The sequence below is a fragment of the Oryx dammah genome, unplaced genomic scaffold (assembly GCF_014754425.2).
Source record: "Oryx dammah isolate SB20612 unplaced genomic scaffold, SCBI_Odam_1.1 HiC_scaffold_11232, whole genome shotgun sequence".
Taxonomy (NCBI): domain Eukaryota; kingdom Metazoa; phylum Chordata; class Mammalia; order Artiodactyla; family Bovidae; genus Oryx; species Oryx dammah.
Window position 1 is genome coordinate 6216170 of NW_024080625.1, and position 14055 is coordinate 6230224.

A 14055-nucleotide genomic window follows, 5' to 3' on the forward strand; every position below is an offset into this window, starting at 1 on the left:
CCAAACCATTGTCTTCCCCACCTCCTTTCCACGTCCAGCCAGAACCCTCTGCTAATCACATCAATAACTCTTTCCCTAGAACTTTCCATTTGTTTTCCATTCTTCGTTTCTAATACAGCAAGCCTAAGCATTCCCCAACCAGATGAATCACTCAAACTCTGTGCCAGGTGAACAGAACTCTCACAGAGAAAGCTGCTCCACTATTCAGATTGCTGTCATTGAAATTCATAGTGACTAACCACCGCAGCCCTTGGCAATCATCAGTACACCTTGTCCTAGTCAGCTCACATCCACATTCCCTCCTGTAACTCTTTCAAACGTTGACCACCTTCTGGGATAAGAATCCACCTTCCAATGCATGGGACATGGGTTTGATCCCGGGTAAGGCAACCATGACCCTACATGCCTCTGGGTAACTAAGCCCATGAGTGACAACTAGAGAGAAGCCCCCGCACTAAGACCTGATGCAGCCAAACAAATAAATAAGATTTCTTAAAACAAACAAAAACAAATGTTGGCCACTTTCGTAAGCCCCTTGTTCATCAACCCCTCTATCTTCATCTTAAGCTCTTCCTGCCTCATAGTGAAACAGAAATCTCCAGGTGGGAGGACACTCACCTCTCCACTCCTCTGCCTCAAATATACCTACTAGAGTACGAACCTTGATCTCACTCATGACTATCTCTGAGGAACCAAGTCTCTCTTACTGTCCTAAGACCACTATTTGTGCCTGGGTCCTAAGTCACAAACCAAAGAAACCTTCAGATATACTTCCTTCTATATCTTGACCTGTGCTTCAATCTAACTTCTTCCCCTACAATGACAAGCAGATCAATTAACCTCACCTCTCAAATAAAACCTCCATCACCTGAAATAACAACAAAATCTCCCCTTGGCCCCTTAAGTTTTAGCTACTTCCTATTTCCTCATCAAATTTCTTGAAACCACATATTTTATAATAAATATAAAAGATGTACATTTTCTATGTTTATGTAATAGAAACAGATGGCTACAGTTTGAGGAGTAGAGATTGAGAAGAATATATAGGTAACATTATGTTACCTATAATGTATGCAGGTACATATATTTTTTGTTTATTTCCTAAACCCCTGCCATCTGTTTCTAACCAAACTTCTAGACTGAAAATACCCACACTAAATGACCTACGATCTTATAATTGCTAAATTTAAAGTTTCATTGCTAACTTCTCTTCTTAACTGGCCCAGGAGCATTTAAAGCTTTCTTTTCCCCCACAGCACTTACCACCTCTTCACATTTCATACATGTATTGAATTAGAACCTTTCTCCCTCCTGTAGGATGTGTTTATGAGGGTAGATAACCTGCATTTTTGATTCAGAGTCTAGAATAGTGCCTGGCATAATAAGTAACCAATGAATTTGTTGAATAAATAGTATCCACCTCCTGGCCAAAATAATTTGGGCCAGAGGTAGGAACCACCCAAAGTGAGTCAACTCTGGATGTGAGAGTTGGACTGTGAAGAAGGCTGAGCACCGAAGAACTGATACTTTTGAACTGTTGGAGAAGACTCTTGAGAGTCCCTTGGACTGCATGGAGATCCAACCAGTCCATCCTAAAGGAGATCAGTCCTGGGTGTTTATTGGAAGGACTGATGATGAAGCTGAAACTCCAGTACTTTGGCCACCTCATGCCAAGAGTTGACTCATTGGAAAAGACGCTGATGCTGGGAGGGATTGGGGGCAGGAGGAGAAGGGGACGACAGAGGATGAGATGGCTGGATGGCATCACCGACTCGATGGACATGAGTTTGAGTGAACTCTGGGAGTTGGTGATGGACAGGGAGGCTTGGCGTGCTGTGATTCATGGGGTTGCAAAGAGCTGGACACAACTGAAAGGCTGAACTGAACTAAAGAGTTTAAACTCGGGAACAAGAGTCAAGACATTCTAAGTGGATATAAACTGACCTTAAGGGTGAAAGGAGAATAAAGCATATATGATAGAGAAGTTAAGACAAAGAACATCCTTTGTCTCATCATCCAGATAGAATTCAAGCCCTTGTTTCCATTTATCCCAATTATCAAAACAAATTCTATCCCTGGTCTCTGTGAAATATCCCAAAATCCATACAGTAAGTTATTTTTAAACATAAACTAATTTAGTCTCTTATTCTGTTGCTTACTACCAAGAGATTCCTTACTATAATACAGGTCTCTGGTTGACCAGGAGGCTTAAAATAAACATCTAGAACCAATGTTCAAAATTACAAAGACAAAAAGGAAAGAAATGAAAGTAACAAGTTAGAGTTCCCATTCTAATTCCCTGAATGAACAATAGGTGTAAATATATGGGCAATGGTTAGCCTACTTTAATGATATGGAATCATTCTGTTTATGATTTACAAGCCCTTTATGACATCACACTTAGGTACTACTTCTGGGGAAAGAGCTATTTACATGTCTTCCTTAAGTAAGATTTCACACACATTCATTTTAGAGGTAACACCTTTTTTTAAAAAATTAAGTTTAGAACGAATCTTACCTCATGCTAATATCCCTCAGGACATAGACAAGTACACCATTCAACAGAGAATACCTAAAGAACCAGAGCTACCACAGTACACAGCAAATTAACACTGGAAGGCAAATGAAATGCATTCTAAACTGGCATTGAGAAATAACAAAGCTCTATCTTGGAGAATAGAATTTAATAATTACCTACATTACATTTCATGGGTACTTACCAAACAAACGCTGATGGAATAGAAATTTGCCAGCTATTAGTCCTATGAGAATGGCAAGTAGCCATAGAAGCACCTTCAGAAGCCTCCAGCCAACTCCTCGAGGATATTTATTTGTTACAAATGAAAAACAGTTTCCAACAACAATAACATTGGCTTCTGTTTGGCTATGAGAAACTGGGTCCTCCGCAAATATTAAGAAGTTAAAGAAGATCACCAAGTAAGCCACGATCATGCGAGACCAGGGGTGCTGGAAGTAATAACGAAAGTCTTTACCCATCCTTCAAAACTTCACTTCCACAGTTTACCTGCGTGAGAAAAGATACACAGGGTTAGAGCAAAACAACAAGTAGTCCCTCTCTTTCTGCCACCTGTTCAGATTTACAACAACCCAATAAAGAGACATTTGGAAAAGACCAATTCCTAGTTATGGTACCAAGACAAGTTTGAGACTGAGAATAGTAAATACTGTCCCTTCCCTGTTATCTCATCAGACTTCTGATCATACGAGGACTTAGGGAAGTAAAAGAGTAGGGAGAGAGAAAGGCATAATGAGAAGGCATAATGTGGTCTGAAATTGGGATGATGACTCTTCCTATTTTAGATTATCATTTTTATGTTTTAATCATAAAACAGATCATTTAAAAATTAAAGAAACACAGAGGTATGCTGATCACAAACTAACAAAAAATAAATATCCTCTTCTGCCCAAATCCTTCTCCTTGGAGTTAAGATCCCTTAATAATTTTGTGCCTATACTTTCAGATCTTCTTTTTTTTTTTTTTGACATTGAAAAATGTGTGCACGTGTACAGACTTTTATAAAAATTTTCAGTCTTATTTGTCAAATAATTTCAGCACCGAATAAGTTTCATGAAATAGCTAAGCCTATGGCAGAGTAGTTGCAAGCAGAACTTGGGCAACTCTGCTTGTGTGAACTGAGAAGGAAGGCAAAGATTTCACAGAGGAGGACATACTCAAATTGCAGTTTGGAGGATCGATAGAATTTTTTCCCAGCAAAGAATGCACATATGCTTAACCTAGGTGCATGCAAGGGCCCAGAGGCATTGCAAAATATGTAACATGCCTAAAGAGCAAGGCCCTAAAGATGTGTACTTCAAGTACAGAAGCTTTCTTAAAATGCTGATATCCAGGCCCCACCCCTAAATCTTGCTCAACTCCTCTCTCTTTCCTGTTTGGGGGCCAGTCTGCCCATAGGAACAAAAGCCTTTCTAGGTCCTCCAGGGCAGGGACTGGGTGACTAATTTATCTAATTCTGGGGTTCAGTCTTGGTGAGCCCATTTGGTGCTCAGACTAAGCTGTAACTCTTTTCTTATCCAGCAATAAAGCTGATTAAATTTAGGAAAATAATAAAATTCTCATTTTACACATAGAAAAAGATACAAAGATCAAGTCACAAGCCTGAATTAACCCGAAGTCAACGGAAGATCTGAGAATAGCCTCCAAAGCTGCCTCCCAAGTTCCAGTCCAACATTCTGGGTGGATGAATACCAATTAAGACCACAATCTAAGCTAATGAAGACTTGGCTTAATTATTTAGAAAAGTTATGGGAACACACAAAAAGACTGGCAGTAAAATTTAGCAACACAGATAGTCATTGTGCCTTCTATTCATAAAACTTCCAACCAATTTCCTTCTTCATAAATACTCCGAAATATCTGTTTTTAGGGGCTGGAGCTCAGATCACTAAGGGATGGCAATTTTTTTTTTTTTTTTACATGAGGTTCATCACCCAGTTACAGACCTACATTGTTCTCACACCAAAGAATACAGATAAAAGTAGTTAAGAACAAAGACAAACATCATGCATTTTCACAGTATTCAATACATAAGAATGCCAGAAGGGGCCAGCTGTCAACTGAATTTCATGCAAAATCTTTGGAAGTGTCCAAAGACCACTTTTAGAAGAGAATACACAGAAACACCTCAAGGCCAATGAGTCCTGAAGCAGAAATAGTTGCTACATGCCCATCAGAACTGGACAGGGCTGTCAGTTAAGAAGTTAGTTTCTCTGAAACTTCTCCTACCAGTGAGGAATTCTGGTGTGGTTCCCCCATCAACTCCCTTCACCACCCACACAAAGCAAGGCAGCCGGATTTAGACAACTAAATACATATAACTCTGATTCATTTTTAAATAAATGTTTTGTGGAAAGCAGGCATATATTTATTTTACTGCTGTTGTTTTTAACTTCAGAATCTTGCTTTGTGGGCTCTGCAATTTCCACATATCCAAACTGAGTTACAACATTCAAAAAAATTTGGAGGTAGCTGTTCCTCTCCAATATTTATATTGTTTCAAGAGAGAACTGTAGTACTGAACAACAATCCTGCCTTAGTACAGGTCCTAACTCCCACAGTCATGCAATGCATGCTACTACCACTCCCTTATGAATGAAAAGAAAACAAAGAAGGGACTTCCCTGGGGCTCCAATGGTTGGGAGTCCACCAGCCAATGCAGGCGACGTGGGTTAGATCCTCAGTCTGGGAAGATTCCACAATTAAGCCCATGAGCCACAACTACCGAAGCCTGTGTGCCTAGAGCCTGCACTCTGCAACAAGAGCAGCCACCACAACTGGAGGCCTGCACTCTGCAACAAGAGCAGCCACCACAACTGGAAGCCTGCACTCTGCAACAAGAGCAGCCCGGCCCGGCTTACCGCAACTACAGAAAGGCTGTGCACAGCAACAAAGATCCAGTGCAGCCACTAATAAATTCATATGATAATAATAAAAGAAAACAACGGAACAGAGCAGGTGCTGCTTATTTAATTAACAGATCCATGAGCAGAAGAGCCAGAACTTGAATCAAAAGCCATTCCTGGCCCTTGATCTCTCTACTGCTGCTACTGCTACTGCTAAGTCGCTTCAGTCGTGTCCGACTCTGTGCGACCCCATAGACAGCAGCCCACCAGGCTCCCCCGCCTCTGGGATTCTCCAGGCAAGAACACTGGAGTGGGTTGCCGTTTCCTTCTCCAATGCATGAAAGTGAAAAGTGAAAGTGAAGTCACTCTAATACACCAACAAATCTGGAAATGTTTCAAAAAATATTTCCAATCATGTTTACAGCTTAATCTTCATTTCCTCTAACAGATTCAGTGACTTAGACACTAGCGGAGTGAATAGGATCATCTGGTCTTATTCTTTTATGGTAAACATGTTTATATATTCTTGCCTCATACTCCAAAATGGAATCAATGTATCCTAGTGGGCCCCAAATTTCAAAACTTACATAACCTGAACAACAACAGCGTTCATCTCCGCTTCCTGACTCCCTACGTGAGGAGGTTGACAAAAGTTTGCCTAGTGATATCAACCTGTTGTCCAGACCACCAAAACTGCTTTCCCCTCTGTACTTCCCATAAAGCATTCTGATGATCAATACAAACTTTCAGTGACTGTACTGTTAACCCAGGATTGAGGCTGTTCAAACTGACTATGCTACAGGGTATACACAATCTAAAAACATTTTTTTTAATTTTTTAAAAATTCAATTCTGCTTCCATATTGAGCTTTATCTTAAGTAAATGTGCTTTTATCTTAGCTCTTAGCAGATCATAGTGAAGTTATCTGTTTATGTATTTGTCTCCCTCCCTAGATCACAAAGTCTCCAGGGAAAGGGCTGTTTACTTTCAGGACATAGCACAGTGCTGGCCTCATAGTGGGCAACCAATAAACTGGATAAACTGAGTGGAACTACAAAAGAGAAGCCCCCTTGTATAAAAGAGATGAGAAGAAGGCAGAGCAACCTGCCATTCGTTCCACTAAGGAAAGAGAAGAGCATTGAATCCATAGACTTCAAGAATAATAGGCCAGTAACAAGCACTGATACACCCTCAATCCCATCCCTACAGCTATCATACCATTTCAGCACCAGGTTCTGCACTGTTCTCATTATTACTAACATTTATTAAAGACTTAACCACTCTGCAGACACTATGCTAAAGGGCTTTACAAATATCTCATTCAAATTTCACAGCAACCTAATGAAGAGATACTCTATTGGAAGCAATGTTTAAACTGAGTTTAGTAGCTTGCATCAAGCCTACACCAGAGCCAGGATTCAAATTCAAGCCACATGCCTTCAACATTCTATACTACATCTTCTCCACACAAAGACATAGATTCCAAAATCTTGCCTTTTTTCATGTTGTTTAGAAAGTTCCTAATGATAAAGCCAATTGATATAAAAAATTCATAGTACTTCTAAGATAAATGAATCTACTATTACTATTCAAACTGACTTGATACCATGATTGGAAAGAACTGGGATCATGTGACTGACCAGGATTGCTCTAATTTTTTTCCTTCTCCTTTGAACATCAGTATAAGTAGTTGAACTTATCTGATTGTCCTTTTGCAATGCATTACTGACATCCACTCTGATTTTCCAACTCTACTTATACAGAACACTGCACCTCTGAAAACTAGACTAATTCACACTATGCAATTTCCTCTCATAATAATAAAATCATGAGATAGATGCTACCATCAGTATCTTGGAAGCCGCTGCTTTCACATAACAGCAGTGACAGGCTGAAACTTTATACCCTGCCTGATAATCCACAGGCCTTTAGTCACGGTTTATACTCTAGAGGGACTGGTATTTAGTGTAGATATCAGAAATGTCATGCATTTTACTACAAGCCAGTATTTTACCTGGTGAAGTAAAGTGAAAGTGTTAGTTGCTCAGTTGTGTACGACTCTTTGGATCCCATGAACTGTAACCCTCTAGGCTTCTCTATCTATGGAATTCTCCAGGCAGGAATCCTGGAGTGGGTAGCCATTTCCTTCTCCAGGGGATCTTCTCAACACAGGGATTGAACCTGGGTCACCTGCATTGCAGGCAGATTCTTTACTATCTGAGCCACCAGGGAAGCCCCATTTCACCTGGTACTAACAGCTAAGAATGGAGAAATGGAAAGTAGGTAATTACATGCAAGTTGGGAGGAGAAGCTCAGCAAAGGCACAGGAAAGGACATCTGGGACAGACAGAGACGTATCAGTAGTTCTGTGTGGCTGGAACACAGAGCACTTGGGGGCACCCTCAGATAGTTAAGGATAATCTGGGGCTATTTTAAGGAAGATTACACAAAAGTAATGTTCTTTATTTTACTGATTAGAGACCACAGAATCAAAGTTTTCAAAGCAGTACAATTGCTTGCAGCAGGGTTTTCAAAGATTTCTCTGCCTACTTGGAAAATGACAAACTGGTAAGAGGCATGATGAAAACGGCAACCCTAGCTGGGAGGCAGCTCCAACAGTTTACCTTAAAGATAATCAAGTACTGGACCAGGAGAACATCAAAGCCCTGATAATTGTTTTAATCATTTACTTGATTGGACCAAAGCACCCTGCCTTCCTCACTTACTGGGGTTTTTCCAAATAAGTAAAAATCTCAAGGACTTCAAGAGTACAAATTTCATGTTTCCCTCAGCAGGAACCCTGTCTCGGGTGATGCTTTATGCATAATGACAAGTATGAGCAAGATGGAGTGTATCAGTTCCATTTTTTAAAAAAAAGTATGAGTTCATATGGCAAAGTCCTGATGAACTAAAAAATTATGCTATACAAAAGACATTATTACTAGCCAAGTGCCCCCAAAGTCCAGCTCTGCTAATGCAGCTCTTAGCATCTAGCGATACCTAACCAGGTAATACGAACATCATTTGCACTGTGCAGCACTGTGCTAGGATTAAAAAAAAAAAACAATTTCTCCAAATGTTTTGAAGCTCCTTGGTATTTATGACTCAAAATTCACCTGAAACCCTTCTTACCTCTTGTCAAAGGGCTTATTAAAGATGACCGTGCCTGTACCCTGCCAAAAGTGTGAACTTTATTTCAGCACCTTGAATCTAATGTTTTAAAAAATAATTGTTAAAAAGATTCCTTGTACTTTGTTTTTTGTGGTATGCACTTTGTGCTGCAGACAGCGGTGTGTGAGATACTTCTTGGCTGTTTTAGTACAAGACAAAGTTAAAGATTATTTACTTCAGTTACCTAGCTATAGTATTATATTAATGTATGTAAAGCTCTCTGCAGTTGACAGAACACTATTTATTGATACAATCGTTTCATTTAGTCCCTGGGAAATAATCACTTCAAAAATTGCCTATTAAAAGGGCAGACAGAGCTTTAAATTATTTAATACTATTTCCTTAAAAGATAAATAACAACAGCCTATGTTTATATCACATTTTACCACTTAGTGTTTTTATCGGGTGAAATCACATCATTAGAATGACTTTACACAAATGATCAAAAGCGTCAGGAAGGCAAAACAAATGGTGATGGGAGAAATATGGTCCATTTCTACCTGACCTGCTACTCACTAGCTCTGTGACTTTGAGCAAATCCCTAACCACTCTGAGATTCCACTTCTTCACCAGCAGGATCCTAATGAAAATACTTTCCTCACAGGGCAGTAGAGGAGACTAAAAGAGATTTCACTTGTAAGTGCCTGGTCACTTTCAGGCACTTCCCTACCTGAGGACCACTATTAAAATGCAAGTGACTTCTGGTCATTCCCATTAAACCTGAGCATGGAAATAACATCAACTGTATATTACATTTACTGAGTGGTTTGTATATACTATTCTCAGTGTCTTGGGATTTTACTATAACACAAAGGATGAATATCATCCTATTTTACAAATATTGGAAATGAGGCTCAGAAAGCTCAAGCGACTTGTCCAGAATCATATATAGAGAATGGTGAAGTCCAGATTTGCTAATTCCATGCTAATTCCATAATTTCATCATTCACTTGTTCACTATTCACTATTCACATGTTCACTATTGCATATTTGCGCCAAGCACTGGCCTACGCATGAAGGTTACTAACAAATAACACCCCTGTTCCCTTGAACCTTAGGATCTAGATTGAGAGAAAAAGAAATTAAACAGAGAAAAATGAAACAGACAGTATTTTAGAAAGTTATAAGTTGATGGAGAAAATGAAAAGTTAACATGGGGTGTCAGGGAAGTTAAGAAGTTCTAACTATAAGGTGACAATTGCAGACGTGAAGGAAGGAAGTAAAGCAAGCAGACATCTGAGGAAAGAATGATCCAGACAAAGGAAAGGCCTGAGCTGCACATGATTAGTGCATTTAAGGAAAAGCCAGGAGCCTAGTGTGACTGGACAGCATGTGGATACAGGGGAGTATGAAGGGACTAGAGATCTGAGAGGCAGTATCATGATCAGGCCTTGAGGCCATCCTACCACATGGGCTTCACTCTGCAAATGGGGGACAGAAGAGTGATGCAATCTGACCATTCTGCCTGATACTTGGAAATGTACCAGATTCTGGATACATTTAAAAAAGAAGAGATAACAAGATGTACTGATGGACCGGATGTGGACATGGCCTGACAAACCCCAGAACGGATTTGCCATTTCCTGAGATGGGGAATGCATTTCCTGAGAAGAATACCTCTGGAACAGATATAGGCACTAACATTTTGGAGTGCTTTTTATATTTGGGGCTCTTGGCAAGTACTTTTCATGCATTTCTCAATCAGCCCTTAGACCTAACCTTTGGATTTACCAGTGAAGAAACAGAGTTTTAAAAGGTTATCTGCCCAAGGTCATACAGCTACCAACTGGGGGAAGCAGGCAGAACCACCTCTTTATGACCCCAAAGTCAATACTCTCATTTATTGTGTATTTCCTACACTGAAAAGGATAACCTAAAAAGTTCCAATGGGAAGGAAGCAAGGGTGAGAACTAGGTGGTGACTTACACCTACGGGGCACTCAAAAAATCTTTGCTGATGGATGAATAAGCGAAAAAGTAATGTGTGGATGACAGTTGGGTATACAGACCAGACTTGTGTGAGAAAAAAAAAAGCACTGAAGATTCTATACCAGACAGAGCAGACTCTTGATAATGGGATATTCAAGTCTGTAAAAAGAGAAATGGCAGAAGGTGAGAAAACCAAATATATATATTTGCCTGGACCAGTCCTGAGGTAAGAATAGGTCTTAGTTTACTATTTGAATTGTTGGATGAAAAGGCAAGCATGAGGAAATGATATAGTATTTTACATAATGAAAGTGCTTAATACAGGTTTTAAAAATACAAATAGCAATAATAACAGAAGTAAAGTTGGAGCTTCTCATTTTTTAGTCCAATACAAGAGACCACACAGCCTTTTAAATAAAAAGCAACCTTTTAAGTCAATCAATGAAACCGCTGTAAGTGGCTTTGCACAGATATCAGGTCTGTACTTGTGGTACCCTAGCTAATTTAGAGGATCACATCCATAAATCACTTTCTAGACCTTCTCTTCACATTGTTCCAATCTTTAAATTACTTGTTTTCCTTGTTATTACCCTCCAGTCTTTGGGATAACAAAGCACTGAACCAATGTGAGTTTTTAAATAGAAAACCTGAAAGCAGAGCAGGTCTGAGGTCCCCTCTAAACATGACAGTTAGCCAGCTTTCCCCATCAAAACGGCCTTTTCATGTCCTAAGTCGAAAAACAATCAACAATTAATTCTTTTAAAATACTTAGACTTTCTCTTCAGTGACACGTTTTGATAAAGAATTAATTGTCGTGATCATATTCCAGACAGAACATCTAAAAAAGTAAGAGTTAATGAATAAAATAAAATTTACTCATACTGAAATTTCTTTTTAACTGACTGACAGTTTGAAGAAGCAAATTAAATACAATAAACAAGTACTGGTTTCTGAATACAAGGCTCAGATGAAGGTGGAGTGGGGTGAGAACAAATATCTGAGTCAAAATGTCAAAATCCATAATTACCTTTAAAGTACAAAGATTGGGGAAGGAAGAATATAGAGTTAGAGAGTATAAACATGACAAAAATTCAGTGTTTTACAACAGAAATAGCTCTTACAGGGACTCTTCCTAAACTTTATATTCAATAAACTGGAAGAACTTTATTCTGAAGACAAAACCCTGAAATCTTCCTAGAAGTTCTTCTCTGGATTTCAAACAACGTATCATTTATAACTAGAGGGAAAACACATTTATTCAATGTACTTTAACTCAAAAAACACTTCGTTGATCATGAGACTTCTATCTACACATAAATACTAAAACAAGCTTGTGATGTTTACTAGCATCTCTCATACACACACTCGCTTACTGTTCCACAGCGGGTAGAATGAATAAGAGAGCCAAAGTGGACCCACATGGGTCAAACACACTTGTGGGCCTCCGGCATTTTCAAAAGTAGGAATAGAGAAACAGTTTTATTAATCATGATGAAGGTAGTAAACACTCAAAAGTGCTCAAGTTTTGTGCGGTCTGGGGGGTTTTGTTTTTAAGGAAAACAGTCCTGAACTACAACCTGTTAATGTAATTAACGCACGATACTGGGGCTTTCACTCTGTTCGCATCCTAGGAATCACTGAAGCGAGGAAAGTTCGCCGTCCATCCCGGTGACGTCCCTCACCCCGCGGAGCCCGGGAGTTTGAGGGTACCCCCTCCCCAGCCCTCCCCGAGCCTCCTCCGCCCTTTCTCAGGAGGGCAGGTGCGCGCTCCCCTGCCGGCCCCTTCACCGACCCCTCGGCGCGCCAGCCCCGGGCAGGAAGGAGAGGCGGCGCGGGGCAGCCGGCCGGGGGCCGCGGCCGGGGCCGCAGTCGCGCGCAGGGACGAGGAGGCGGCGCGGCTGCGGGCGGCCGGGCCGGGAGGGCTTCGCCGCGGCGGGACCGAGAGCCGGGGTAGGCGCGCCGGGCGCCCGGGCCGCGTACTCACCGAGGGGGCCGCGCGGACTCTGGGCGTCCGCACTCGGGAGACCCGGGGGAGCGAAGCTCTGCCGCGCTCGCGGCCTCTCTGGGAAGCGCGGCGAGACGGGCCAGTGGCGTCGCTGCCGCGGCTGCTGTCACCGAGCTATAAATACTGGCTCGGCCCACACCCGCCGCCGCCTACGCCAGGCGCCCTCCGCAAAGTCCGCCGGCGGCGGGCCGGGCAGCGAGAGCCGGAGCGCGAGGGCGACGGCGCCGCGCCGATGTCCGCGCGGGCTCCAGCTGTGCAGCGGCCTCCGCAGCTGGAGGCTTGGCCTCCCGCCGCCCCCGCCCTCCCCCTCCCGCTCGCTCCCCTAGCGCCCGCGCCGCGGGCCGAGCGCCGGGGCCGAGCTGCCCGGCCCGGCCCTCCTCTGCAGAGCGCGGCGGCGAGCGGGGGCCGACTTTGGTACCCAGAGCAGTGGGGGTGGCGGCCGGGGGCGGCGGCGCTCCAGCCTAAGCTGTCAGCAGCAGTCCCTTCCCGGGGAAATTGGAGATTTCTTATAAAACCCACCATCCTGTGGAGAACCAATGAGGTTCCCAGGTGGAATGTCCTCTTAAGAGCTGCAAACTTTCTAATGCAGTCAGGTCACAGGGCATCCTTTCTGCTTTTGTCTATTGGTGTGGAGGAGTGGGGATGGGGAGAGACAGAGACCTCGAGGATGTGAGAAGGTCTTAAACTTACTTTCCAGATTGTCTGGTTTCTCTCTCTTGCTCGCTCTCTCTTACACACACACACACGCTAATATATTCACACATGTATACACATGTTTATAAGCACACATACATTCATACACATAGAAATGAACAGATAAATGTACACATGCATACATATATATTCATATATACAGATAAATGCATAGGCACATTTACACACGCATGTATACAGAAGCACACACAAGCACAATTTTTAACGTTTTTGCAGCCTGAAGCTCAGAAAACTAACATTCTGTGGTGCTTAAATGATTCACTTGCAGCATGCAGGAGGAAGACCCTCATCACATTTGACCGGTTCCTTTCTTCGATCCCTGGGTTGGGAAGATCCGCTGGAGAAGGAAATGGCAATCCACTCCAGGACTGCCAGGCAATAGCCTGGAAAATCCCACAGACAGAGGAGCCTGGTCGCAAAGAGCCCATGGGGTTGCAAAGAGTTGGACACGACTGAGTGACTTCACTTTCACTTTTTTCTTTCCTACTGTATGTATGTGTGGCCTTTGTTTCTCTCGCTACCCAATAACAACTGCTACCTCAGTTTACAGGTTGCTTATAATGTATTAAAAGCTGCTGTCAGGGATACTGATATTCTATGCTAATGGAAGTGATCACTAGTTTGTCTAGTCAAATGGAAAATGGGACAATTTATAGCTACTTCCCGGAGAAGGCAATGGCAACCCACTCCAGTACTCTTGCCTGGAAAATCCCATGGATGGAGGAGCCTGGTAGGCTGCAGTCCATGGGGTCATGAAGAGTCGGACACAACTGAACGACTTCACTTTTCACTTTTCACTTTCATGCATTGGAGAAGGACATGGCAGCCCACTCCAGTGTTCTTGCCTGGAGAATC

General features: G+C 42.1%; 1 protein-coding gene across 1 annotated transcript in view; it reads right to left on the bottom strand.

Annotated features, from left to right (window-relative positions):
* Positions 1-12720, bottom strand: part of LOC120861260 (transmembrane protein 117) — a 584735-nt gene extending 572015 nt beyond the window's left edge. The window contains exons 1-2 of the mRNA XM_040236882.1: positions 12466-12720; positions 2721-3025 (exon numbers count right to left, since the gene is read on the bottom strand). Coding sequence (XP_040092816.1) covers positions 2721-2997 — 277 coding nt within the window. The 5' untranslated portion in view covers positions 2998-3025; positions 12466-12720. The remainder of the gene's footprint in view (positions 1-2720; positions 3026-12465) is intronic.
* Positions 12721-14055: the final 1335 nt, after the last annotated feature.